Source organism: Kwoniella europaea, chromosome 1, assembly GCF_036810445.1.
Source record: "Kwoniella europaea PYCC6329 chromosome 1, complete sequence".
Taxonomy (NCBI): Eukaryota; Fungi; Basidiomycota; class Tremellomycetes; order Tremellales; family Cryptococcaceae; genus Kwoniella; species Kwoniella europaea.
Genome location: NC_089487.1, coordinates 5,170,174 through 5,195,500, shown reverse-complemented (window position 1 = coordinate 5,195,500; position 25,327 = coordinate 5,170,174). Strand labels below are relative to the sequence as shown.

The window sequence follows — 25,327 nt, the reverse complement described above, 5'->3', positions numbered from 1 at the left end:
TTTATCATTCGAATTTTCAATCGACAATTCAATGTCCATATACCATCTCCATATACCATATCCATAAAAATGCATTGTCATCCATTCGTATCCTACCTAACCTAACAAATTGGTATATATATAAGGAGATATCATAATCTGAATTTTAATCTACGTTAAAACAAAAAATGATAAAGGGAAAAAAAAGGAAATTTTTACGTCTTTCTTCATATATCAATCAAATTCATCCAGTACATGAAAATATCCATTTTGAGAATTGACTTGACTTGGCTTGACCATATATGAAAGTTTAGAAGTTGAAAAGTGGAAAGGCGATAAAACAAATGTGCATATATATAAAAGGGGAATTGTCCATGAATCCATTGATTGCGTTTGATAGTGTTTTCTTTCTTTCGTTTCGTGAATTGTGTTTGATGAATTGCGGGAGTTTTGAGGGGGTATGAATGATGATTGATTTTGTTCTCTTCCTCTCTCTTCTAAGGTTTACTCAACTGTTCTCTTCTGAAGAAGAACGCGTACCCTATAACAATGACGATCTGACAGACGAGACACAACCAGAATTCCCAATGTACGAATGGGTTATTCTGTCCTGTGCTGATATCCCAGATAGCCAGATTGGGGAAGACGTTTCCTGGACCGACCTTGTCAGGTGCAGTTCCTCTACAACACATCAAACAAACATAATCAGCATTTGATCGCTTGCCTTATATAGTTCAAATACTCACCTAGCAAGCATGACAACACAAGAACCTAATAATTGAGCACCGGCAAGTGTCGCACAGACGTGCAATCTCGATAAAGTCTGAAGTAAGATCATACCGAGACCTACACCCTGGATCGCATCTAATACACCCAACCAGAGCCAGAGGCAGGTACCGATGTATGGTCCAGCTACACCACCCCATGGGACATAGAGACCCATACCGGATGTACCCCACCACATCTGACACCATCTTGGACATCCCAGACCGATCGCAAAGACAGGTAAGAGCCATGAATGGACTTTAGAGTATTCTACAAAACAAAACAAAAGCAAAATATTCATCAGCAAGATGTTAAGCTGAGTGAAGAAGGGAAGATCACTTACTGATGAGAATACCCATGAACAAACCCCAGATACCGATGAAGAAAATGACGATCATGATGACCACGGCCCATCGAGCGACATCCGAAGCGTTCCAGAGGTATTGCCAATTTCTACCGTATGGTCCAGATAACCAGTAATTCCTCAAGATCTCAGAGACCAAGAACCAAATGACTAATTTCCTTCGGAGCAGAGTCTTGAAGAAGTTGGGTACATATGGTGGGATCTGTCTGTAATATTCTGGCATACCTGCCCACATGAGGTAGGCGAAGATGGCAGAGATTACAGCAAGGGGCCAAGTGATGTAAAGGATGATTCGAGAAGGAACGTATTCGGTAGGATCGGTACCGTTAAGTGTGTAACCCCAGTACCATAATGCTGATACCCAGATTTGCTGTAAACCTTGAACGATACAAGCTCGAGTGACCCATACTTCTGTAGCTGCACCAGCCTCTTCACCAAAGTTAAGACCGAAGAAGAGGAAACCTGCTGAAGATGCGATAGCGTAAAACCAGGTGGCAACTCGTGTAATAGTAATTCGAGGACCGAGAAGAGCACCATGGAGGGATGGAAGACCGATGAGGAAGAAGGCAACAGCGAAGCTATAAGGAATGTCAGCGGGACTTCTCGAGTATCAGTATGAGAGAATCCGTGAACTCACGTTGCCCAAGGAAGACTCAAACACCAGACCGATGGCTTCATCCTGAACAAAGTGTACCAAGCCAAAGTAGCGACCACGAAGATTGAACAGATGATGTACAAGTCGACTTCTTTCTGAACGTTAGATCCACCAAGTAAACTCAATTGGAAGGAGGTCTAAGTGGACGTGGTCATCATCAGCCCTGTTCCAGTCATCGAAATGGACGCGAAACCACTCACAGCAGATAACAATTGACCGAGGGAAATGATGATAGAATACAATGGCCATCCAGCGATTTGTCTACCCATGAAAATTTGGAGTCTTGTCATGTGAGCATCGGAAGGTCCAGGATCATCATACATGTCTCCACCATTTCCACCATAGTGATCCATGTGATCGTCATGGCCATGTCCAGAGTTCGAGTATGGGGCTATTGAGGAATCACGACGATTATCTAAAGGCGTCAGGGAGTCAAGCCTAAACTTCATTCAAAATAACAAGTTCGACTTACACTCAGGTCTGAATCCGTCGATCATACTTGGTGCTCTAGACTGGATGAATGAATCTCTTGAAGATCGCAATGACATAGCTAAGCGAGTGAAACGATGTGTCAGTGGACAGGTGTTACAAGTGGAAGAAAATCCCAACTCACCAGATATCTTCTCCTTCTTGATTTCGTCGAAGAAAGCCTTTTCACTCTTGATTAAGAACTTCTCAATACACAAATCACCCTTGGAGTTATCGGCAGATAAATCTCTTAATTTCTGTACGAAACTTTGAGCGACTTCACCATCTGAGTCAGTGAAAGTATCCATAGCCTTGTTGAGTGGTGAAGAACCCTTCTCATCGACAATGGAAGAGATAGAATCGAAAGAGGATACACGAGAGTGGACTGTGAAGGGTCGTGAAGGTGTACCAGCGTCCATGGACTGTCGGTTATCGAAATATGGATCAGGAGCATTTTTGCCACCGTTGTTTCGAGCGAATTGTTTGTTCGCAGCGGCTAAGAAATTGTCGTAAGATTGAGCAGCAGATTGACCACCCCGTGCAGACGTAGCAGAGCCGACCACAGTTGTATCACCGTGATCTGAACTGCCTTGTGAGGAAGGCGCATCTTCGTCATCGTAACCGTAGAATTTAGGTTTACCACCTCGAGACGCTCGTTTGTCTTCGTAGTACAACGGAGAGGCGTTGGGATCTTCATCGTAGAATGATTCAGCTGATTGTCTGTTGGCATTCTTGTCAAATCTCTTGTGATAGTTCGCACCACCAGCACCGAGTAAACCGTTGTTCGAACCAGCCATAGGAGTGTTAGGATCGAAGTAACCTGGGTTATCGCCACCAGTCAAAGGAGAGTGACCTGGCATAGGAGAGTTGGGAGCGGTAGAATCGGGAGTGGCCGATCTACCCCATTCTCCTCTTGCGAGTGAAGTCACAGAACCATTATCGCCTTGAGCGTAGAAACCATTGACGGACGAGTCGACAAGATCGTAACCCCAAGCTTGTTCACCGGCAAGTTGACGAGAAGTTGAGATACTTCGCTTTTGGAAGTCTTCCAATCGTTGACGCCATTCGACTACAGGGAAACGTTGGACGGCAGATCGAGCTCTGAGAATAGCACGCTCTTCTTCAGTTGACTTCAAAGCGAGTTTGATCGTCTTGGTCAATTGAGAAAGCATGTGCGCCGTCGCACTAGATTCGACAGGGAACCACCAACCAGGCATAAGACCAAGACCACCAAGACGAGAACCGACACCCAAAGCACCTTTTCGACCGAACTCGACAGCTACCAAACCGAAGGGCTCATCTCGAGATGGGATAAGTGCGAAATCGGCACCACTGAACAGATATGGAGGAAGCGAGGTGAATTCGGGTTTGGAGAAGACTCGATCAGGGTACATTTCCATGAGTCGAGCAAGTTTTTCAGCAGCAAATCGACCATATAAATCAATGACGGGGCCGACACAGATAAGTTGAATCTTGGGCTTCTTCTCGAGCAAACTGGGCATGACATCGGCAATAAGATCAACACCCTTTTGTTTGGACCATCGACCGACGAACACGAATAGATCAAAGTTGGGATCTTGCTTGATACCCGCCCATTCTTGAGCTTGTCTCTTGAGTTCGGGACGTTTGGATTCAGCTTCGGTATCAATCTGGATCTTGTCTACAGCGAGAGGTTGTTCGTCGAGAGCAGCAATATCGGTAGGATCGGGGTTAGGCAACGAGTCGATGTTTCGCAAGGTCCAGAGAGCAGGGTATCGAGCCCAGGATCGTTTACCATACTTATCAGATACACCAGCTACACCGACCGATTTCTGATGGTGAGAGATGAAACTGGCAGCAGCGTGAAGCAAGTTGAAGGTGTTACCGAATTGGACGTATTTACTGCAGACTTCTTTAGGAATGTTGAAAGCGGCACAAACTTCTTTCATTTCATCTTTAGTTCGGAGAGGCCATAAACCTTGGAATTCGGCGTTGTGCAATGACAGACAGGTAGGAACGATTTTAGGAAGCAAGTAGAGAGGAGCCAGAGCACCGTGATAATCGTTGATATGGTAGATATCGATGATGGGGTATCGTCGGATGGTCTCGGCAATAGCTTGGTTCCAGGTAGAGTAGAAGATAGCGGAAGACAAGTCGTCCATTCGTTGAGGGTAAGGATCAGCTTTAGTTTGTGCTCTGAAAACGGGGGAATCGAGGATAACGTAGGTGATGTTGTCCAGTTGGTGAGTTTCAACTTCGATAAGGTACGGTTCACCAAAGATAATGACTTCGATAGGTTCAGCGTATTCTCCTTGAGGATATTCGAGGTCTTGAACTTTAGGTACAACCCAGATCAAATCGACATCACTCATGGCTTTACCCATAAGAGTGGACATCACACCAAGACCACCAATTTTAACCTTGAGTTTCCAATCGATAATTTCGTATTCCAGAGTGGCGATGAGCACTTTTCGTCGTTTGTTTTGATCTTCTGGCCAACCGATTATCTTGTGAGGAGCCTTGGAGCTCTTCTCGTTAAGAGCCACGATACCGCCTTTCTCGTTGAGATCGCCTTTCTTTTCACCGTGTCCACCGACGATAGGGAAGTACGAGGTCTCTTTAGCGCCTTTGTTCGGTTTGAGACCCCACTTGTTGACCTTGATAGAGTAGAAAGAGTATCTGAAAGCAAGGGCAGCACCGAACGCAGTGATCGCTGGAATAATGAGAAGGAGGGCGAAGGCCACAGTTGTGACAGTCTCAGTACCGATAGGTTCGGTACTCCATTCACCAGTCTTGTCGTTAACGAAGAGATTCCAAGCGAGATGAGGTGCAGGAGGGACGGACATGTTGAGGTAGTTGGCAGTTTGCGAGTTGGGAGGGAATCGATCGATAACACCATCGCCGTCGACATCACCGTAGAAGTAATCATCGTAGGACCAGATGTTGAGTTGGATGTAAGATGGCCAAGCAGCCATGATAGGCATCCGCCAAGTGTGATCACTTTGGAGTGTGAGATGAGCAGAAGCACCGAGATCATAGCCCCAAGTATTGAAAGAACCTCTTGCCAGGATTTGAGGGTAATATCTTCGGTAATTCTCTTTCCAATTAGCATCGGCATGCACTTGATGATTGGAAGAACCGGCGAAAGAACTGTAGTATTGCACAATAACGTGATCACCATCCCACCAGATGTCTTTACTAGTGAACATGGTGGCATTGAGGGTACTGGTAGTTTCGTAATCTTGCCATGCAGACCAAGTTTGTCCGAAATCAGCGGAATATCGGAATTTATCTGCACCGGGAGCAGAGTGGTTCAGAGAGTAGGTGTCTCCAGAGACAGAGAAGAGGGTGCTACTGTAATCAGCCAGTTCGGGGTAGACCATAGGGTTTTCAGTGCTACCGACACGGATAAGGAAATGTGCAGTGGAACCAGTGGAGAGACCGTTCTCTTGAGTTGAGACGTTACCAATGGTGATTTTATAGATACCATCCACAGCGTTCTCGATTTGACCAGTCCATCTCCATGATCCGGGGGCCACTGATACGAGGTAGGGAGCTTCTTGGTCCTCATCAGCTATAGTAGCACAAGTACCTTGAGACAGACCGGGGGTCGCTGTGTTTCCTCCAATGGATTGAGTCAGGGTCATAGCATTCCTCAGACTGTCGCAGTTCATCTCCGTGTCAAATTCGATGCTGATGTCAAGATTACCTCCGTTGGTCGACGCAGCTCGGTAATCGTGACCAGGTGAGAATTTGGTCAACGACGGTGGAGGTTGTTTCCATTGAGCGATCGGAACGAGAGCCTTGTATTCGAACGGCTGTAGGGTGATTTCTGGTAAACAACCTCTCCAAGGAGCCTCATCGTTGGCATAGAAAGGATCGAGGGAGTCTTCAAGATTATAAGTCTCAAACGGATAAAGCAGGTTTCTGACTGTGTTACCGGATTGATAAGGTGATGAGATCCAGCCGTCTGCTTTACAGTCGAATGAGTATGTCTTGGTGTAATTTTCGTTGGTATAGATCAACCAAACTGCTTGGTCGAGAGTACCATTGGTGCCAAAGGCGCCATGCCCTTCTTGAACTGCCAAAGGTGCACGGGTGACAGTCCACATACCGAGCTCAGTTTGCGTTTGATTCGAACCGGGAAGCTGGATGAAGTTGGTCCAATTTCCTCGAGTTACTAGACCGAAACCATCTTGCAGCGAAGGGAATTCGGAACGTAACCAGAACATGTTCCGGATACCTCGGAAAGGTTCGGCGGTGGCGTCAAAGTGATCGAGGGAGTTCCAATCGTCTTCACAACCAGTCAAGACTTTATCGTAAGGCATGTTGTAGTACTGACTGGAACCGAGCTTGTAACAACCGTGACGCCTCCAAGCTTGATTGGATACCATCGATTGACGACCATACAGATAATTGGAAGCAGAGTTATCGAGCAGGTAGAAAGCTTGTTCTTCACCGTACCAACCGAGAGGTATACCTGGCATCAACAAATTGTTGACAAACTGCCCCAGTTGTTGCCTCTCTGTACCATTCGTAAGACCAGGCCATCGGAAAACATCTTGGTTTCCTGTGCCGTACATATGTCTAGGATCGAATTCGTTGGTTTGGGAGTTGAGGAACTCGTTGGATAATACCATAGTGTTCCAAGCGGTGACAAAGTTGACATCGACATCGTAGGCTACTTGCAAGTTACCGTCCATTCCCAAGAATCGACAGAGGGATCGGTAGATGGAATAGTGGAAAGCGGCCGAGTCGAGAGCGATTTGACCCTGGTCTCGCAAGAAGTATTGTGATTGGTCCTGAGTCATGTTCACGGCGGAGTCGAAGGTAGGAGGCAGGTTGTTTGGGTTGTTTGCTCTTCCTCGACCGATGTAAACAGCACCAAAAGAGTTACCACCAGTGATTTCACCAGGTATGAAGAAATTGTTCTTTCCTACAGCAGCAGCACACTCTTTCGTGTGGTTTGACCAAGAAGCAAGAGCGTCTACGGTGACCTGAGTGGCTTTGTCGATACGAATACCGTCCACATCAAGGGCTTGAATGGTCAGACAACTGAAAACCTTGATCTTGTCCATGGTTTGGGGACGCCATTCTCGAAGTCGATCTTGTACGGAAGCGAACTTTGCAAGCTGTCGTTGCCAATCAGGGCTGAGTGGAGGAGTGAGCTGGAGCAAAAGGAGGAATAACGGTACAATCGCACTCACAACACACCGAAAGCTTCGATATCTCCGTATTGATCAAAGTCACTGGCGTAACAACCAGTTTTTCCAGGGTCAATAATGGAGCCATCGTCTTCATAGAAAGTGGGGTATGTACATGAATCATTGTAGGTATTGGTGAATTTGAAATCGGGGTATTCTTGGAAGCCCCATGGAGCGTAATCCGGCAACTTCCATTGAGCTTTGTGCTCATCAAGCGAGAAGGGCGTCGACACGTTGAGGTAACTAAGGAGGAGAATGAGCAAGTGTGTTGCGTGTTCTGAGACCCGACTCACCCTTCAAACCCGACTAAATCACCCATAGTACCAACAGTGAAATCCAAGATGATGTACATTCCCCTTGCGTGCATTTTATCGATGAGTTTGACCCAATCATCGAGTGTACCATAATGAGGATCCAATAGGGAGAAATCGATAGCCGAATAACCTGCAAGTCATCAAATCAGCCATTGCTGCTGGTAAGATCAGGATGTACGGAGGGCAATTTTGCTCACCGTCCGCTTGCCAAGGCATGTTTAGGAAATTGGTACCAGCGATATAGATTGCCTTATAACCCATTGCCTGTAGATAGTCTAGACCACGATCATCCATTAAACCTGGAGCATCACCTCCTGCTCTCAATTGAGTTTCTTTGATATCATATTCGTACTTGAGGCCATAGAAATCGTTGTTGTCAGGTGCACCATCAATCCATTTATCAAGAAGCAGCGTGTACGTTGGTAACGACTGATCAGAGCAAAATCTCAATTAGTATGCTACAGATGCAATAATCGGTAGAACGGCGATACTCACACGCCAATTCTCCGGGGAAGGTGTATATGTTTTGTTCGATCGAGTGGTTGTATACTGCAGTACATCGTCACCGGCATCTAAACGAGAAAAGAAAATCCTGATATTAGCACAGCAGTAACGTTAACGTTATGATCGATACGAAAAGTCAAATATACCTTGGTTCTTATTGATATTCCATGGATCCAGCGTTTCATTATACGGCAGACCGGTCACATACAGTGCGGTGGCCAGGAGTGTGAATAGTAATGGGAGGGGTGATATTGATGAGCGTCGTGATGAAGATGAAGAGAACATGATGGGCGTGAACTAAGCGGAGTATGTCGGGTCGTGAAAATTCGTGATTATCGATTACAATTGATATTGAGGGGGGAATCCCCTTTGGGAGGGTGAGGTGGTTGTGGGACTCGCTTGAAACCTACTTGGCTCGATGAGTACCGTAGCAGTGACGAGAAGATGGAAAGAAGAGTGTGATGGATGATCCAAGCGGTAGGTATAGGATCCCGATTGAAAAATTAAAGCTGAACGCGCTTCGAGCGAGTTGAATCTTTCTTTCTCCCTTTCCGTGTTGAATATCTCACTCCTCGTTCAATGGCGAATAGCAGATGATGATGATGATGATGATGATGATGGAGGAATAGAGAGGAATTAGATGAAATATAAAGAGGTGAAATAAGTATGGTGGTATAAATTAGTATAGGATATGAATAGGATGGATGTCTCGTCTGTTAGGATGTTACTCTTGCAGTGTCGCGCCCGGGCAGTCGGTATCAGAAGCAAATAACAGTCGTAATACAACCACACAGTCTAATAGAAGTGTGATCGTAATTGGGATTAGAAATCGGAGTTGTAATGTAATCAAGCTACCAAAGGTGAGTGTGGCGGGGCGGAGTAAATCAACGGAAACAACCTCAGTGGGAACGCGCTCTCTCTCTCTCTCTTTTGTTTCTCTTTTTACCCTGCCTCACCTGTCTCTCCTGCCATGCCGTGCTTTGCGATTCTGTCATTGCCTACCCTGAATTCCCATCTATTCTTCTAATTTTTCACAATACACGGTACATCTCGGTGCTTCTACCGTCCAAGAACCCGACAAGGTTAAGGCTAAGCCTGGACGCGTACATATCGTACAGGATCATGATGACGGACGAGGCTGAACAAAAGACATTTAGACAAGGCGATGCATAAGTAACGTCCGACCAATTAAAGCGTGATGATTCCGGTGTTCATCTGAAAATTGGTACATGAACATTAAAAATGCGCGGCAGTATGCTTTCGTTGAGTGATCAGCATGTTGTATCTGCAGTGCTATCATGCACACAGGTGAACATGGAGAGATCTGCACACACAAACAGATCTAATCGCAATAATCTACTTTGGGTATGTACTCTGACCAACGACAACCGGATGCAGCAAGTCTCGCCTTGGTTCGGGAAGTACGTTGCTGTCTTCTGTCAATATACGTACTGTTTGGTACGAATTATGAAACGGCCTGAGATCTTGCTTGAAACGTCTGACTTGGATGATGCGTACACATGCGGAATCTGGTTGGTCGGTGCTATCGGCGATGCATATGCCTAATTGGGTCAGTGCGATTAGTGGCACTGGAAGCGGTGACATCGAGCAGCATTCAACAGTGATAGCTTGGCTCCCTTCCGTCACAGCTCGTGTCCTGGAATTCTGGATTTAATGTCTGAATCTTGCGGTGTCTAGCAAGATCATTATAGCTCTGCCGCTTTACGTCCTGCGGACTATCTTCATCGGCGTGCAAAAATGATCACAGGGAACACAGATAAATGGATGAAGAGAAGCGTCCAAGGAACATTGAAGAGCGAGTTTGATTTACTGATTGATTGAAACCAGAAAAGGTATACAGTCGGGATAATATCGTTGGAATTGGTACGAGTAGACAACCGACAAACAAATTTGAGGTTTCAACGGCTGTGACGCCTCGTGTTCACCCCCCAGTGACATAGCAACGGGGTGTCCCAGCCAGGGCAACCCTCTCTCGAATAGTCAGCACCCCAGACCATTGTTAGTGGGCAATTGTGAGAAACACACAATCTGCAATGAAACTGAACACGAATGGCTGATGTGAAAGTCCAACGAAGTCGCTCTCCAACGGTAGAGGGCTGGGGTAGGATCAAAGACCAGATTTGGAAAGGGGTTTACCCAATTTCCTTGTGGCTTTGTACCATCGTTGAGCTGCAATGCTGTCAACGGACCGTCTCAACACGTCAAAACCGCTCAGCACACGAGACTGATGGAACCAAAGCTTGACAGGCTCGTTTCACTCTTAACTTGCTCAAAGTATCGACCACAAGCTTCAAAATTTTGGTCGAAGTCTATGAAACGATTTTGCGCATACAAGGATTATCTTGATCTGGGTGGGTATAGAACAGCTCCCACTAAGGTGTCCATTGATGTCATTTGAAATAGAGAGAGGCGATCATTCTTAACTTTCAACCTCACCTTGCTCAGATGTCAATTCGGTGGCGAGGAAAGTCACATACAGGATGAGATAGCTTCAGGCGAGTGGTCACCAGCAGCGACAGACATCGAGCAATCGATGCACTCCGATCTATGTAAAATGTGCGCGAGAAGTGACAGTGAGTACCCTTGTGATAATTTTGATACTTTCATGCCCTCGGCAACGATGCATATTCGCGCTAAGCTGACGAACATATAGAATAAGACGTTTTTTTTTCAGCCAAGGCGGGCAGATATCGTGAAGCCTGGGGTTGCGATATGCTTCATAGGTATCACCAACATAGAAAGAACAAGCCCAAAACCTTCTCATAAAACGAAAACTCAATGCAATATGCATGATGCTACGTATGATGTACTTATAACCTCTACCTAGCCTTTCACCTTCTCCGTTTCTTCAGCAGACCCAGCTAATCCCTCTACGTCATGCACCAGCCCCTCCAGCTCCGCGACCGCACTGTTCCACGCATCTTCTCTAGCCTCTTCTATACGTTGTCTCTTGGCTGACATCGGATATCCATACCTAACTTGTTTGGGTACTTTACCATATACCGGCGCCCCTCCTTCTACACCTCTTTGGCTGATATACACATTATTTATGAATTCGTTCTCTTCGAGAGACCATTTACTTCTAAACATATTGATTCCAACTAAATCATCTATCACCAGGTCAATCTCACTCAGATACCCTCTCAGATCGAAATCTTCTCTTGAGTTCACGGACGAAGATGACTGTGATTGCGGTTGTCGGAATAGTAAGAATACATATCGATGATTTGGTGTACCTTGTTCCGGAGCTGGTGATTCCCATCCCAACACCTCTTTTCCTACAGCTGTATCTGCCAGGTTGACCTCGCCGGAGAGGACCGATAAGGGGATATCTCGCTTGAGGAAATGTACTCGCTGTTGGAACGAGTGAGTCTCGTGAGATGGAGAGTCCGGATCAATCACCAATAACGTATGTAACGCCTCGGGATTCGCCTGTGCGGTAGTGGGTAAAGAGGGATGATGGAATAGCTGGGAATGAATGATAGGTGGATTGGAGAATAGTGAAGGAAGTTGGATCGATCCAGGTTCTATCACTTGGTTGAGAGTAATGGTAAGAGGTGAAGTAGGTGGTAAAGTGGGTAATAGATCGGGAACGACATTCATCTGTAATAACCTCTGCATGAGTAAATCCAAGCCACCTTGTCTCTTCCATTTTTCTTCGCTCAGCCACCTGAAGATCGTCTGACCCATCTGACCTTTCCCGCCTGTCTCTCTGAATGACCTTCGAATAGCCGGATCATTGCTGTATGCCTCTACTTCCAATTGATCGATCCTCTGCAACAAATTCGGGTCGGGATTATTCGTATCTAATTTCGAACGTAATTTGTCAAGTTTGGATAGTGTCGTAGATTGACGAGAAGAGAGGTAAGATAATGCAGCGTCGTATGCTGGTGATGTTCCAGCTGGAAGAGCTGGTTGCCAAGATGACGAAGATGAAGAGGAGGATGAGGCGGCGGAGGTCGATGTGGATGTAGATGCAGCTCGAGTTGCGATGGGGGCGAGGGTCTGTCGTGAGCTTCCCGCTCGGGCTAGCAAGCGTGTAGCGGCGTGTCTAGTGGACATGGTTGTTCTGATATGACGTGAGTGAAGCTTTTCAAAGACCACTTGATGTGTAGCTGATTTAACGACAGCAACATTTTGACTTTGAACATTTCACCAGACCTCCAACCTCCAACCTCCATATCAACGGTCAAATCGCCGACGACTTTTCGTGATTCCGTTGATGTGGCGTTTCATTTCACTCTACCATGCAGCTTGCTCTCTAAGCTTGGCTGTTTCTATTTTCGATTCTTCAGATCATACTGCCGCGGATAGTGAAATTATACGTGATCACTGGAATGTATAGACAGGGGACATGTTTGCCTAGTACTCCAAGAGCATGGGAGACTTTCACTGCACGGTCCGAATGCAAGACGTCTACACGCCAGCCTGAGAATCGACCGACTTGAATTCTTCAGTGATTCGACGCCTTCTCATCCACTCCTTCCAACAGATCAACAATCCTGTGAAAAAGCTTACCTTCCCGCTATCTGTTTTATTTTAAATGCGTCGAGGAATTTCTGCCTGTGCCTTTCGAGAGAGAGGTTAAAGCGCTACGCCATGTGTTGAGCACAGTTTTTCCCTTTGTGTCGCCTCTTTCGGTAATTCTCCTGCTCAACCTCCAGGAACTTATGCACGCCCCTAAAGGAGTAGATACCGGTACTAACTTTTTGTTTTGATGATCCATCAAGGAAAGGAGACTGTGACTTACCATTTGCGGGACCTGGCTACTTTACCACTTTCTTTCGTGGGCAAGAGTGACTTGTACAATCGAACACTGAACACCTGAACCTGAACTAAGAATAATGATTCCTCGACGGTTGGTTATTCGCGTCCGGTTCATATAGAATTAAGTTAGGCAACTGGTCAAAATCCAATAGAAAATCTGCTTTACCTTATACATACATAGATCAGCAGTACGCCTTACCGTATTAGATTCCAACGTGTCTCTTCCACTCTCGTAAACATGTATAATTAATCGTTGAACTGATAGATCAACGCGACTCCGCGATTCCCATCCATCACGGCTCCGCTCTCTCCATTCCTGTCTCCTATCTTTTTTTTTTTTTTCGAAGAATATAGAAATTAGAAATTAGATCTAGATCCCCTCAGTCAAGTGGCCCAGATCAAAATGGCAGGGACGATAACCATAACGATATCCCGGTCGATACGGAACCTCTTCCTCCTGATATTCGCGACCGTCCTCCTTATAACATTCTATCGATCAGCAACATCCACCTCTACTTCATTGTCCACATCTTATCTTCTACCTTCATCATGGCAGAATCCATCAACAACATCTGGAGGAGACATACCAGAAGATATAGCGAATTTGATACCTGCCGAGAGGGAGTTGGCATTGAAACAGTATGAATATGCCAATAATATGCAGCCGTATTTTCCACCGAACCCTCATTGGGGAGGTGGTAGGGAGGATTATAAATTTCACTCGGATGTGGAATTGAGGAAATTGGCTGTTTGTACTGCTACCAACACCTGTAGGGAAAATCAGACGAACGTGAGTATTGTCTGTCTACCTTTTCTTGCTCATGAGCTTGCAGTCGAAGCTGATTATGCCATTCTCATCCAATTCAATCTAGGTGATCATCTTGGGATACATACACGCACATTTCCATATATACGAAGGATACATGGGTGGTGAAGGTATATGGACACATTCACTGGTAAGTTTCCCAATTGTTATGAAGAGAGCCCAACATGCTGATGATCGGACTAGGTGGACACTCTCGAAAAGTGGGGATACACGATACTACACGCTAGAGATGATTGGCGTGAGTAAAGCAATGTCACATATCCCAGATACCGACAACAATTCGCTGATTGATGGTGAATCGATAGCCTACATGCACTATCTCCACAATCAGATACCTGACATGGTCAAGGTGGGTCATATGTATCGGATATGAAAGCGAGAGATGTGTTTATTTTTGTAATTGACATGACACTCGAAAAATCAGGCTATTATCGCTTGGAGGACTGGTCAGTACGGGACTTTCGACGATCAGGTGAAAACCCATGGGCGAGGGAATGGTATACCCGCTTGGAAGGTGAGTTATTGATTCATTCACGAAACACAGCCTTTTGAGAAAGGAGGAAAAATAGAGTCACCGTCCCAATATGACGAATGCTGAGTAATTGATTACACAGTTCTTCGTCTACAACTACTTCCCAGATCACTACACCTCAACCGTAGGTGACGCCTGGAACATCCACTCGGAATTTGGTTATTCGAAGAAACCGCGAAGTGAGTCAATTGTCTTCAGGCGCTTCGGCTCCTCTATCGTCAAAACAAGGAGGGCTAATTATCATTCGTTGTTCATCAGACTTCACATTCATCCCATACGTGGTAGAGCCTGCTACAACGCCACCATACACTCCAGCTATTACACGTCCATACCAAGTATACATCCTAGCCAAGTACGTGAGGTATTTCTACCCGGGTGCTCAACCAGCATGGGAAGATCGGGGAATTTTCCTAAGAGCGAAGGACATTTTGGAGAAAGAATTCCCAGGTTTCGAATTCGTCGTCGGATGTAAAGATGATCGAAATGCCGCTCAACAGAAGGAGATTCCCATGGAGGTTCCGGCAGGAGTACGAAATCTAGGTCAGATGGATAGATTGGAATTTGAGAGACAATTGGCAAATTCAAGAGCTATGTTGGGTATCGGTTGGCCTACCATCTCGCCTAGTCCTCATGTTGCTTTGAGTCTGGTGAGTGAAAATTACAACATCACATCGAGTGGTCACACTGACTGAAGCTTGGTCGGATGTTCTAGGGCATACCATTCATCAATCCTGTGAGCGACTTGTTACTCGAAATCAATTAGCGACGGAACGAGACTAATATCTTCATGTTTAGTACTCAATGAACCCCGGGAGTAAGAAGGACGATCCTGAATCGTGGGCCCAAAGTCAACATCACACTTTGAAAGTATTACCTCCGCCGTAAGTCCTCTGCCTTTCTGCGGAATTTGGGTATTGTGGGTTCAACAGCTGAGACCTCGTTTGAATGGCAGACATATATATAATGTCTTGCGTAATAACGAAACTGAGTTTGTCGATGCCATTCGACAAGCGCTTTTACATCCCATCGAACCATTCATTCTACCGATAATGACCAGAGAATATCACGAGAAACAAATTTCCGAATGGTTACATACCGATTGGAGGTCGAAGGCGGAAGCGATTTTAGAAGATAGGAAAAAAGGTATAGAAACTCAGAATGGCAAAGAGGTGAAATTGTTTGAACTTTAGTGACGAATTACACACACTTGATCCATCAAAAACACATAGTTAGAGATAGAGAGGATTGCACACACACACATATTTGGGTATTATTTTTGCTTGTAAGAGATTATTCATTTTTCATATTTTGCATGGCTTCATGAATAGATTTTTCCGGATATATATTTATCGTCTTTCGTCAGAGGTGCTTCGAACGATCTTCAGGTAGATGACTTTCAGGAAGGGTGGTTATAGATTGAAGGTAGGTATACCTGATCTGAAATATACTAAGATTGTCTCGAATACTGATCCGGCGATATCCTCGATAAAGATGAGGCTGCTTTGTCACCAGCTTACCTAATTTGCAGTCAATTCCATACTCGTTGAGGATTTGGCATCCATGTCACATCAGCATCTACCTGTAAGAAGGGATTCTATGATCAAGTTACTTGCGCTATATGGACATAAGTGCTCCTCGCATGGACATACATGAGGACTGCCTCAGCAAGAGGGCGGCTCAAGGGATGTTATACCACCCCAAAAGGTAGGTTCATCCGTCGCTATCGGACAAGGTGAACGATCTAAACCAAGATCCCTCAGAGCCTGGACTTCAGTGATGCTGATCGGATCATTCAAGAGATAAACCTTCCTGCTCGACGAGGAGAACGGCAGAGGCAAGGACCTTTTCCTCGGAGTAGTACATAACCTTCTCAATTGTGATGGACCCTTAAGTAGGGTCTCAGTCGTATAGGTGGTCAGTACGTTACATTGTGGTGAAGCTACAATTCTGTGGAGACAGCTGTTCGAGTCAGCTCTGGGACATTACCTTTTTTTTTCCCCGATCATACCCTTTAACCCTTCAACCCACACAACTTCCCTTTCACCACCCTCCTTTCTCCCTTGTGATTTTTTGCCACCGCTGATTGCGCCACCCTTAGCACTCACTGATGAGGTGAGATTAGCAAAGCCAGTGTGGGTGTCTCGGCACTGTGTATCCTTCTTCTTCTTCTTCTGTGTTTCTGTTTCTAGTCACCATCAAATCAACCATAGCAACGTCATCACCATCATCAGCTACAGCTCCTTGCTTTCAGCTCATTCGATTTAACCTTTCTTTATCGAAAGATAAAACCCCCTATTTGGCAAGACGCCCGACATATCAAAGATTATATAGCCTATCATGAGTCACCCAACCAAGAGTATCAATATCAACCGAAATCTTTGCCCCGCGTGAGTTCGTCTCTTCTCTGCCTTTCCCTACCCCTCTGCATCAGCTGATTTGAGATGATGCGATTTGGTCTGATTGTAGCGGCGCTTTGGGAAACGCTGGCGTAGGGGCTTGCTCGACATCTTCTCCCTTACTTTTCTCTGCGAATCATTACCCCCATCCACCGTTGGCTATAGCCAGGGCGGGTGGACAAGGTGGACAGATTTACGTCTACGCCGAAGATCCGGAGAACCCCTCGACTTCTTACGCTTCCTTCGCTGGCGGAGGCCGGCAGTGGGTTTGAAGAAGGCAGGAGGAGGACACTGGCTGTGAGTCTCGTCTCACTCGAACACGAATGGTAATAGCTGATAGTAAATCGTTCTCTATAGGGCACCGACGCCAGCGAGTCGTCAGAGAATATGAGAGAACCTCTGACGTCCTACCTGCATGAACCCCTCTCTCAACAACCTGGACGATTCATCCAGGTCGATCCTCTTACACCTCCCTCATCATTCACCCCCTCCGTCGATATACCCATATCAACGACAACGCCTCATCACAACCAATCGACCTCCCTTCCTCTTACACCCGTATCATCCTCTTCACTCAGTGACAGTAACACTTCTCCACCTCAACCTTTCAAAATTAACCTACCATCTACTCAAACCAGAACTTCCCGCCCTGATAAGCGAGAGAGACAAATCATCTCCTTGATCTCATCAATCTTCCCAACCCATTTCCAAACCATATCCAACCTCTCAACAACGTTAGAAATAGTCACTTCGCCATCCAACGTTCTCAAGGGATTCATCGTCGATACAGCTAAAAACGGCAGAACCGTCTTCGTACATATGGAACCTAATTCCACTAATGCAGGAGCTCTCCGTCCAGAAACATTATCACCTAACTTCTCTCAAGTTCTTAGACCTCACGATCCATTTTTATCCATCTCCCCCCCGAAATTATCCGGTGGAATTGGAGGAGGGATGTATGGTATGGATATAAGAGAATCTTTAACTGCCTTGTTGGATTTATCATCAGATGCCCTAGAAGCGAATAACCTAGTTTTAGTGTTAGGTCGAGAAGAGGCGGAACAAGATGTTTTGGCTGAAACATTACATTCTTTAATGTATGTTGGTGGCCAAGTACTGAAATCGCCCTCGAAGACTCTGGGTGGATGGGAATGGGATATTAGAAAATGGGTTCTAGTGGGAATGGAACTGTAATCATACATTTTTGGTAGTTCAACATACGGTATACACAAGTCATGTCCTCAACGGGCCTTATCATCTTCACATTTCGATGACTTCAGTCTTATATCGGGTTCTAACCTTCTCATTTCATGGTTATTAGTGTTATTTCTTTCGCATTTCTTTCTCTCTTATTTTTTCCCCAGTTTAGTCCAGTCGTAGTGATAAGTTGTAAATTAGATGTCGTTCAAGGTAATTTAACAGAAAAGTATGTTTTTATGAATTATCGTCCAATCGCATACTCTCATCTCATGACACTGAATATGCCAAATGCATGAACGTATTTGATTCTAACTATCTCATATACTGTATAATCTACATATCTACTTCGACATGATACCTCAAACTCATCGGTACTGATTTCAAGGAACCCGTCTTCTCCGCCTACCTCACTTGCATTACAACAACAAATCGCTCAGGATTCGACAACGCTTTCAACGCCACATGCACTCTCCCCCTCTCTCTTTCTACCAATCACAATATGATTTCTATTTGTCCTTACCACCTATAATCTCATTCCCACCAGGCATGATAGGTTCTCCTTCCTTCTCAACATCGCTGTCCCCGTCCAATGTGGGTGTACCAGTACCGGCTTCGGATTGGGACGACGGAGACGCATTTGGGAACAGGTTCTGATCAAAAGTATGTTTGATACCTGGGTTTGCAGATGATACGCCCCAAGCGTTATTCCCATAACCTACACTTTGTCCTACCTGACCCAAGTCTATGTTCGTTTCCTGCTCCGATTCAGTTTTCAACGAAGGGTCAATCGAATCTGTCATGTCTTCATCGTCGCTCACTTGGGCAGAGGGCACGACAGGTGTAGATGGCATATTGCCGTCGTCATCATCTATGTCTGAATATGCAGGCAATTCATCGGATTTTGACGATGATGATGGTGATGAGAGATCTCCTTGTAATGTGCTGGAAGGGGCAGGTTCAATGACGGGTGAAGATGGCTGAAGAGGTGTGGCTGCGCGAGACGCTTCCTGCTCATTGAAAGAACCATGCCTCAGCTTGACCTTTCTGCGGGAAACTACGAGTACCATTATGGATCCAGCTGATGGAGATGACTCACTTCCGCTTTGATCCTTGATATGCCACCGATAGGTCTCTTGGTCCTTCGACGGTAGAACAGCAAGTACGCGGCTCGACTCTGTAGCTATTGTCAGTCGCGGTACTTTCATGAATGTTAAGAGGAGATCACCCACCTGGACAGCATCGACATCCGCCTTTGATACTCTCGAGTCATCGTAATTGTACCATTGTCCATCCACCTTATTCCTACAAAAGGCAGTATAGTGTCCACCTCCCATACCACCAAAATGATTGTCCACAGCATCTACACGAAGACACCGCTCATCAGCATCTCCAACTGACTTCAACCAACAGGTAGGTCATCTTACTCACATAGGTCATATATCATCTCTTCACCTTCATGTTCCTCCATTCCCAATTCCTCCAAATTCTCTCCATTCACTTTCAAGCTCTGAGCTACCTTCCTCTCCCCAATCCTCTCACCGAGATCTAATCCGTCAATAGGGAAGTTCACCATATTATCCAATTTGTCTCCCATTCTTCGAGAAGATCCAAATCGTTTGATACAGATAACCAAGATATCAGGTGCTTTGTAAATCTCCAACTTCTTAGTAGCCGCTTGGTGCTTCTTACACTATAGTCAATCCCAAAATATCAGCCAATTGTAAGTATAGCTTAGCAGTTGTGGTGTACACTTACAACTGGACAATACCATAGATCATCTTCACCCAACGTCTCTTCTTTCGAAAACTCATCTAAACAATCTTCAATAGTAATCTTCCTACCCTCTTTCTTCTTCGCCAGTTCCTTCTCTATAGCCGGATCGACGATCTCATCGCCCATTGTATTTTCGTCGAGCCAATCATGGAAAGCCTCAGCAGACCATTCACAGAAAATGCCTTCGCCCGGTCGGACGACAGGTTGACCACTGTGCGCATGAGAATGTGAGGTGGAAGAATCAGAGAGATTGCCTTCATCTTCAGAGGTATACGAGGGAGATACTATGGAGTTAATCCCAGCTGTCATTCGCTTGAACAAAGCTTTCTTGGGTTTCCTCCTGGACTCAAGTAACGACCAGCTTGAAGAGGCTTCATTGGGATCTTTACTATATATTCGATGTACATTGACCTTCTCTTTGGTCTTGAAGGAATTGAATATCGGTTCATTGGCAGGTTCCGATACATATACCTTGAATAGATCCGCTCGGGGTACAAGTTTGCCCGAAATTGAGCCAGCGAGGGATCTTCCAGAGGTCGAACCTTGACTGACGAGTGAGGTCGTAGAGGGGCTTGCATGAAGGCCAGAGGGGTTGGATGAGGCATTTGGCAAGTCAACATCCATAGTAGCTTCTTCTTCATTCGGATTGACCTCGATGACAGTGGTTTGGTCACCGTTCAAGCGGATTTCGGTAACTGGTAACGTATCTTCCTCTTGTTTCGGCGTGTCGGGAGTGGCAACGACAGCCTTTGAGCTTGAGGCATGGACATATAACTTGTCTTTGAGCTCTGGCTTGACAAATCGAGTATAACCTTGCATGATCTTCTCTCGGACAGCGGCAGGGTCGGAAGCATCTGATTTGGAGAGGGTGATGAAGAATGGTTTGGCGTGATTGTCAGAAGGGTAATTATTACCATAACGAGATCGATTTTCATTGCTCTTGAATGTATATACCGGTACTGTCACTGATTCGTCAGTCGGGACAGTACCGACTGATCTTCTGGTCGCGGAGACAGGTGCGTCGAGCTCATAGAAGATTATGACATCGTGGTCTTTGACTTCACCATTGTGATCAGCGTCGATCCAGAAATTGTATGGCCGGCCATGCCATAGATCGAATCCGAGGAGCTATGCGAATTGGGGTCAGTGACGCGAATGCATATGATGTTCCTGTAATTGTACTCACATGCGAGGCTTTACTGCCTGTCAACGCAGCAAGTCGCTCCTTGACTTGAGCGAAGGAGGCATTTTGAGGTATAAGAAGTTTGACCAAGACTGGAGGCTTGTCGACATCCCGAGGAACAAATATCATCTTCATATGTCGATGTTGAGCGATAGGAAGGGGTACGGTTAGATACATGAACTATGATTCTCCGTCAGTCAGGTAATTCGGGCTGGCAAAATTGGTGCACATACTGGATCCATCGTGATCGATTCCTGCATAGTAATTGCGATCAGCTAGTGATCTCGTGAAACAAAAGACAGGTAACTCACCTTATGACACTCTGGACAGACCAAGGTACTTTGCAATTGACCCTGGAAAAGATCAACGATAACACTATCGTTTCTCTTCTTGTACCCATCCCAGCACTCTTTACCCAATTCAGCAAGTTCTTTATCACCGCCTCCAGCTTTCCAATCGGGTTTCTCGACATACGGTTTCTTAATGATTCTATTCAAGTCTTCGTGTAGCCCGTCAAGTAAGAAAGCGATGAATTCTTGGGTGTCGTGTTGACCGTATCCTGCGAATTGAGCTGCGAATCTTGAAGTGGTGAATTTGAGGGTACGAGGGGAGTATGAGTGGTATGATGATGAGGGTACACTCCAGAGGTTCTCAATCACTTCACCGAAAGCTTCTGCAATCTTACCGTGCATACCGAGGGGATTATCACGGTTCAGCTCTTCGGTATAAACACCGGCTGTCATAATTGTCCTCTGTCAGCTATAAAGTTCTCGCTGTGTGAGAACATATCAAAACTCACACAAGAAGTACTCGTTAAGTTCTTGGGTATTACTCAAACACTGTACAGCACTGTTCATGAAACAGGTGTTTCCTAGATTCTGCAATCCTACTAATCCCTTTCCTTTTCTATCCTGTTTCGATTGACTTCTTGTCTGAACCGCCCCGTTACTGGAGGTAGACGCTTGCGGTACAGTCAAGGCATTGCTGGATCCACCGAAGAAGGCAGGTTTGGAGAATAGTGGTGCTGTCTTCTTCACTGCCGCTTTGCTCTCTCCATCGATGTCGACGTTCCAAACAGTGCTACCATTTTCTATTTTTCCAATTTCAATAGCTACTATCTGATTCTTGGAGCTTCCCAAAACTGCTTCGGCTAGATCTTGTGCTGTTTCTTCGGCTGGAAGGTAATTGCTGGTAGTCCCTATCAGAGCTGAAGGTGAAATAACCAATGGACCCGAAGATAGCAGTTTCTCGTCGTTTGAAGGCGTCTTCTCGATCTTCCATAGACGCAGTGGTGCAGCGGTGTCTACAGCGGATGAGCCGAGTTTTTGTACTGCAACGGATCTAACGAATTCTTTGAATGTTGGCATAGAGGTTGTGCTCGGACACATGAGTACGACTTGAGCGGATTCATCGTTTTCTGGTTTTGTATAGGTGGATGAGGGAGCGAGAACAACGAATAGTCGAATGGTAGCAGGTTGAATTTCTATATTTTCGGGTGGTATGCAATATCGAGGTAGAATGGGTCCTTCATATGGTCCGAACCTATCTAAGCTAGTGAGTACACACACAATGGCATGCTAACAATAAAAGGTGACTCACCATTCTATGAACTTCTGCCAGCCTTCGCTAGGGATAAAAACGAAATCCCTGTTTTCCTCTGCATCCCCTAAAGCCCATACTTGTTCCTCCTTCGCTTCTCCAATTAACTGATAACCATCTGTATGGCTACCCTGTGACTGAATGACCCAGAAAGTTTCGTCTGATTGATCAGGAATCAATCTGGTCATTGCAGCTTTCAATTCCTCGGGTAGGGTTGAAGTGTCAGTCTGGTACACATCTTCGTCGTAAGCCAGCTCCGTGAGTCTGGTAAGAATGGTCTTAGGTAAGATGTAGTATCTTTCATAGGGGACTAATGGGGGGCTCAGTTGTTCTGTCGGATATCATGTTAACATCAGCTAGTACACCGTCTGTTGAGTAATGATTAACATACCTAAGGTCTCATCATATCTCTTTTTCCACACATTACCAGTCTGAGCTTCATCCTGGGTGATAGTCTTATCCCCTTCTTCTTCCCCATTCCCATCATCTGACGAACCAATTTTCACTTCGCCAGTTCTCTCAACCCAGCTCTTACTTCCCGTCTCGTCGGCATCACCATCACCGTCGTTGTCGACTCTGAGGGGACTACTTGTACCGACCATACTGTTTGTCCCACCGAGTGAAGGGAATATGTCCGAGGGGTCTTCCGAAGCTGCTCTTTTGGGTGAAGAGGATGATGTAGGGGAAGGCGGCTGTGAGGTGGAGCGAGGTCGTTTGAGTGAAGGTGGTAAGACGGAATGCGTCATGTGTTTTGAACGAAAGTGTGCGTGTATAAGGAAGCCTTCAGTCTGCCTATATGATGGTGTATGACTAAGGATGATCCTTTTGAAGTGTCTTATTTTGTTTACCTTGATGAATTACATGTAAGGATGTTGATGGAAATGTAAAAAGTTGAATACAATTCGACAATAACGTAAGTGATCAGATTGAATCTTGCGGAACAGATCATTCAGCGTGCATTAGCAAAAGATTCCCTGTCCGACACTTGACTGGACACCTTCGTCAACCTGCATATCTTGCATGCATGGACAGGCAATTGTGTAAGAGATCGAAAGCTTCTCATGCATTTTATTTGCATAGAGAAGCGACAGTCTGAGCAAAAAATTGTCCCTGAGCTGACTCGAACAGCTGTCTCCACAGAATTGTGTGCACCACAATGTAACGTACTGACCACCTATACGACAGAGACCCTTGAGACACGAGACGTTTAATGAGCCACGTGTTTTCGCTCGTGAAGTTCGGATTTTCGGGTGTAATATATACCTAATGTCAAACCTATTTCGTTTGTCTAGCTTATTCTAGCTGTTACTTCGTTTGCCACTGCCTACGTTCATTTCACATATCCACGTTCTCTCTTCTTCACATCTCACAATATTTCTATCATTCTTTTTATATCTCATCTATCTGTTGATCACTCACCCACGCACCAAGGCAGCAACTATGTCAGCCCCACCTCAATACTCCGACAACCCTCAAGCAGGTCCCCTACCACCTAAGAAATCGTACGGCGCTGCTCCGACCGATGGCGATGTCGAAGCTAGAGAACCATTATTGGCCACTGCCCAAGCATCCACCTCTGCCCAAAGAACCGGGAACGCATGGATGGATGAAGGTTCTTCAGACGATTTCAAAGTCGGTGTGAACGTCATCGACTGCGATACAGAAATTAGATTAGCTTTCATCCGAAAAGTCTATTCGATCTTGTTCCTCCAACTGCTCTTAACCTCTGTGGTGTCCTTGGGAATGTCTTATCCCAAAGTATCAGAGTTCACCAAACAGAACAGTTGGATTATCTGGATCCCCTTAATTGGAAGCATGGTTTCGTTGTTTATGGTATATTGGAAAAGACATCATCACCCAGCGAACTTGATCTTACTTGGCATTTTTACGCTTTTCGAGGCGATGTCAATTGGGTTTGTCACTAGTATGGTAGAGGGTAGAATTGTGAGTCGTCCATTTGCTGCTATCATCCGTCTCAATGATATTGTCAGCTGATAACACCGTTCACAGGTCCTTCAAGCTCTGTTCCTCACGTTAGGTGTATTTGCCGGACTGACCCTTTTCACTTTCCAAACTAAAGTGAGCAATTTCCTCCTATTCACTAGACCCCTGTGTAGTTCATTTGAGCCATTGACTGATTATGCTTGTTTCAGTTCGACTTCTCCTCCCTCGCTCCATTCCTCTTCGTAGGCATCTGGGGACTCATCACCGCATCCCTCGTCCAGATCTTCCTCCCATTCAACGCAAATGTCGATTTGGGCATCGCATGCTTTTCCACCCTCTTATTTGCCGGCTTCGTCCTGTACGATACTCAACAGATCATGAAGCGACTTTCGGTAGATGAAGCTATCTTGGGTGCTTTGACGCTGTATTTGGATTTCTTGAACCTATTCTTGAGTATCTTGAGAATCGTGAGTCATCTGCTTTGCATTGGTAACAACTGGTATGGCTGACAAAGTCCCCGATAGCTCAACAACCAGAACAACCGATAAATATCACGCGGAATTTACATGATGGTGCTTCGCCTCCACTAACATACTCTCAGTCATATCTTTCTCATCTACATTACCTCTTGCGTGTATCCCATTCTATGATTTTGATTAACGTTCATTTTAACCCATAATTCATTATGATCATCTCTATGTATTGTTGTGATATCACCTTTTACCTCTTTGAACCACTTGATCTTGCTGCTTATCATTATTGCTGATGATTCGAAGTCTCACATTTGAAACATAATATTAATTCAGACTACTCTCCTTATCAGCCTCTTTCGTACGGACGTCAGTATACACCAC

At 45.5% G+C, this 25,327-nt stretch overlaps 6 protein-coding genes across 6 annotated transcripts; 3 read left to right on the top strand and 3 right to left on the bottom strand.

Moving 5' to 3' along the window:
* Positions 1-476: 476 nt before the first annotated feature.
* Positions 477-8,517, bottom strand: V865_001967 (uncharacterized protein; the record flags this gene model as incomplete). The annotated part of the gene is made up of 12 exons (XM_066225779.1): positions 477-660; positions 726-1,014; positions 1,088-1,686; positions 1,746-1,900; positions 1,964-2,154; positions 2,236-2,313; positions 2,377-7,361; positions 7,418-7,657; positions 7,708-7,858; positions 7,926-8,157; positions 8,224-8,300; positions 8,379-8,517. 12 exons carry the CDS (start codon positions 8,515-8,517, stop codon positions 477-479), a joined length of 7,320 nt encoding a protein of 2,439 aa, XP_066081876.1.
* A 2,559-nt stretch (positions 8,518-11,076) lies between these two features.
* On the bottom strand, positions 11,077-12,315 carry V865_001966 (uncharacterized protein; the record flags this gene model as incomplete). Its single annotated transcript, XM_066225778.1, has 1 exon — positions 11,077-12,315. The coding sequence occupies one exon, from the start codon at positions 12,313-12,315 to the stop codon at positions 11,077-11,079; it is 1,239 nt and encodes a 412-aa protein (XP_066081875.1).
* Positions 12,316-13,423: 1,108 nt separating this feature from the next.
* V865_001965 (uncharacterized protein) lies at positions 13,424-15,568 on the top strand (the record flags this gene model as incomplete). The annotated part of the gene is made up of 10 exons (XM_066225777.1): positions 13,424-13,810; positions 13,893-13,976; positions 14,030-14,084; positions 14,152-14,195; positions 14,271-14,360; positions 14,461-14,557; positions 14,637-15,025; positions 15,091-15,111; positions 15,174-15,259; positions 15,331-15,568. 10 exons carry the CDS (start codon positions 13,424-13,426, stop codon positions 15,566-15,568), a joined length of 1,491 nt encoding a protein of 496 aa, XP_066081874.1.
* Positions 15,569-16,715: 1,147 nt separating this feature from the next.
* On the top strand, positions 16,716-17,968 carry V865_001964 (uncharacterized protein; the record flags this gene model as incomplete). The annotated part of the gene is made up of 3 exons (XM_066225776.1): positions 16,716-16,765; positions 16,845-17,040; positions 17,132-17,968. 3 exons carry the CDS (start codon positions 16,716-16,718, stop codon positions 17,966-17,968), a joined length of 1,083 nt encoding a protein of 360 aa, XP_066081873.1.
* Positions 17,969-18,480: 512 nt separating this feature from the next.
* Positions 18,481-23,275, bottom strand: V865_001963 (uncharacterized protein; the record flags this gene model as incomplete). Its single annotated transcript, XM_066225775.1, has 11 exons — positions 18,481-18,981; positions 19,071-19,148; positions 19,204-19,334; positions 19,403-19,664; positions 19,730-20,875; positions 20,934-21,110; positions 21,164-21,184; positions 21,242-21,666; positions 21,730-22,472; positions 22,530-22,860; positions 22,921-23,275. 11 exons carry the CDS (start codon positions 23,273-23,275, stop codon positions 18,481-18,483), a joined length of 4,170 nt encoding a protein of 1,389 aa, XP_066081872.1.
* A 694-nt stretch (positions 23,276-23,969) lies between these two features.
* V865_001962 (uncharacterized protein) lies at positions 23,970-25,021 on the top strand (the record flags this gene model as incomplete). Its single annotated transcript, XM_066225774.1, has 4 exons — positions 23,970-24,473; positions 24,540-24,608; positions 24,683-24,940; positions 24,998-25,021. 4 exons carry the CDS (start codon positions 23,970-23,972, stop codon positions 25,019-25,021), a joined length of 855 nt encoding a protein of 284 aa, XP_066081871.1.
* Between the last annotated feature and the right edge of the window lie 306 nt (positions 25,022-25,327).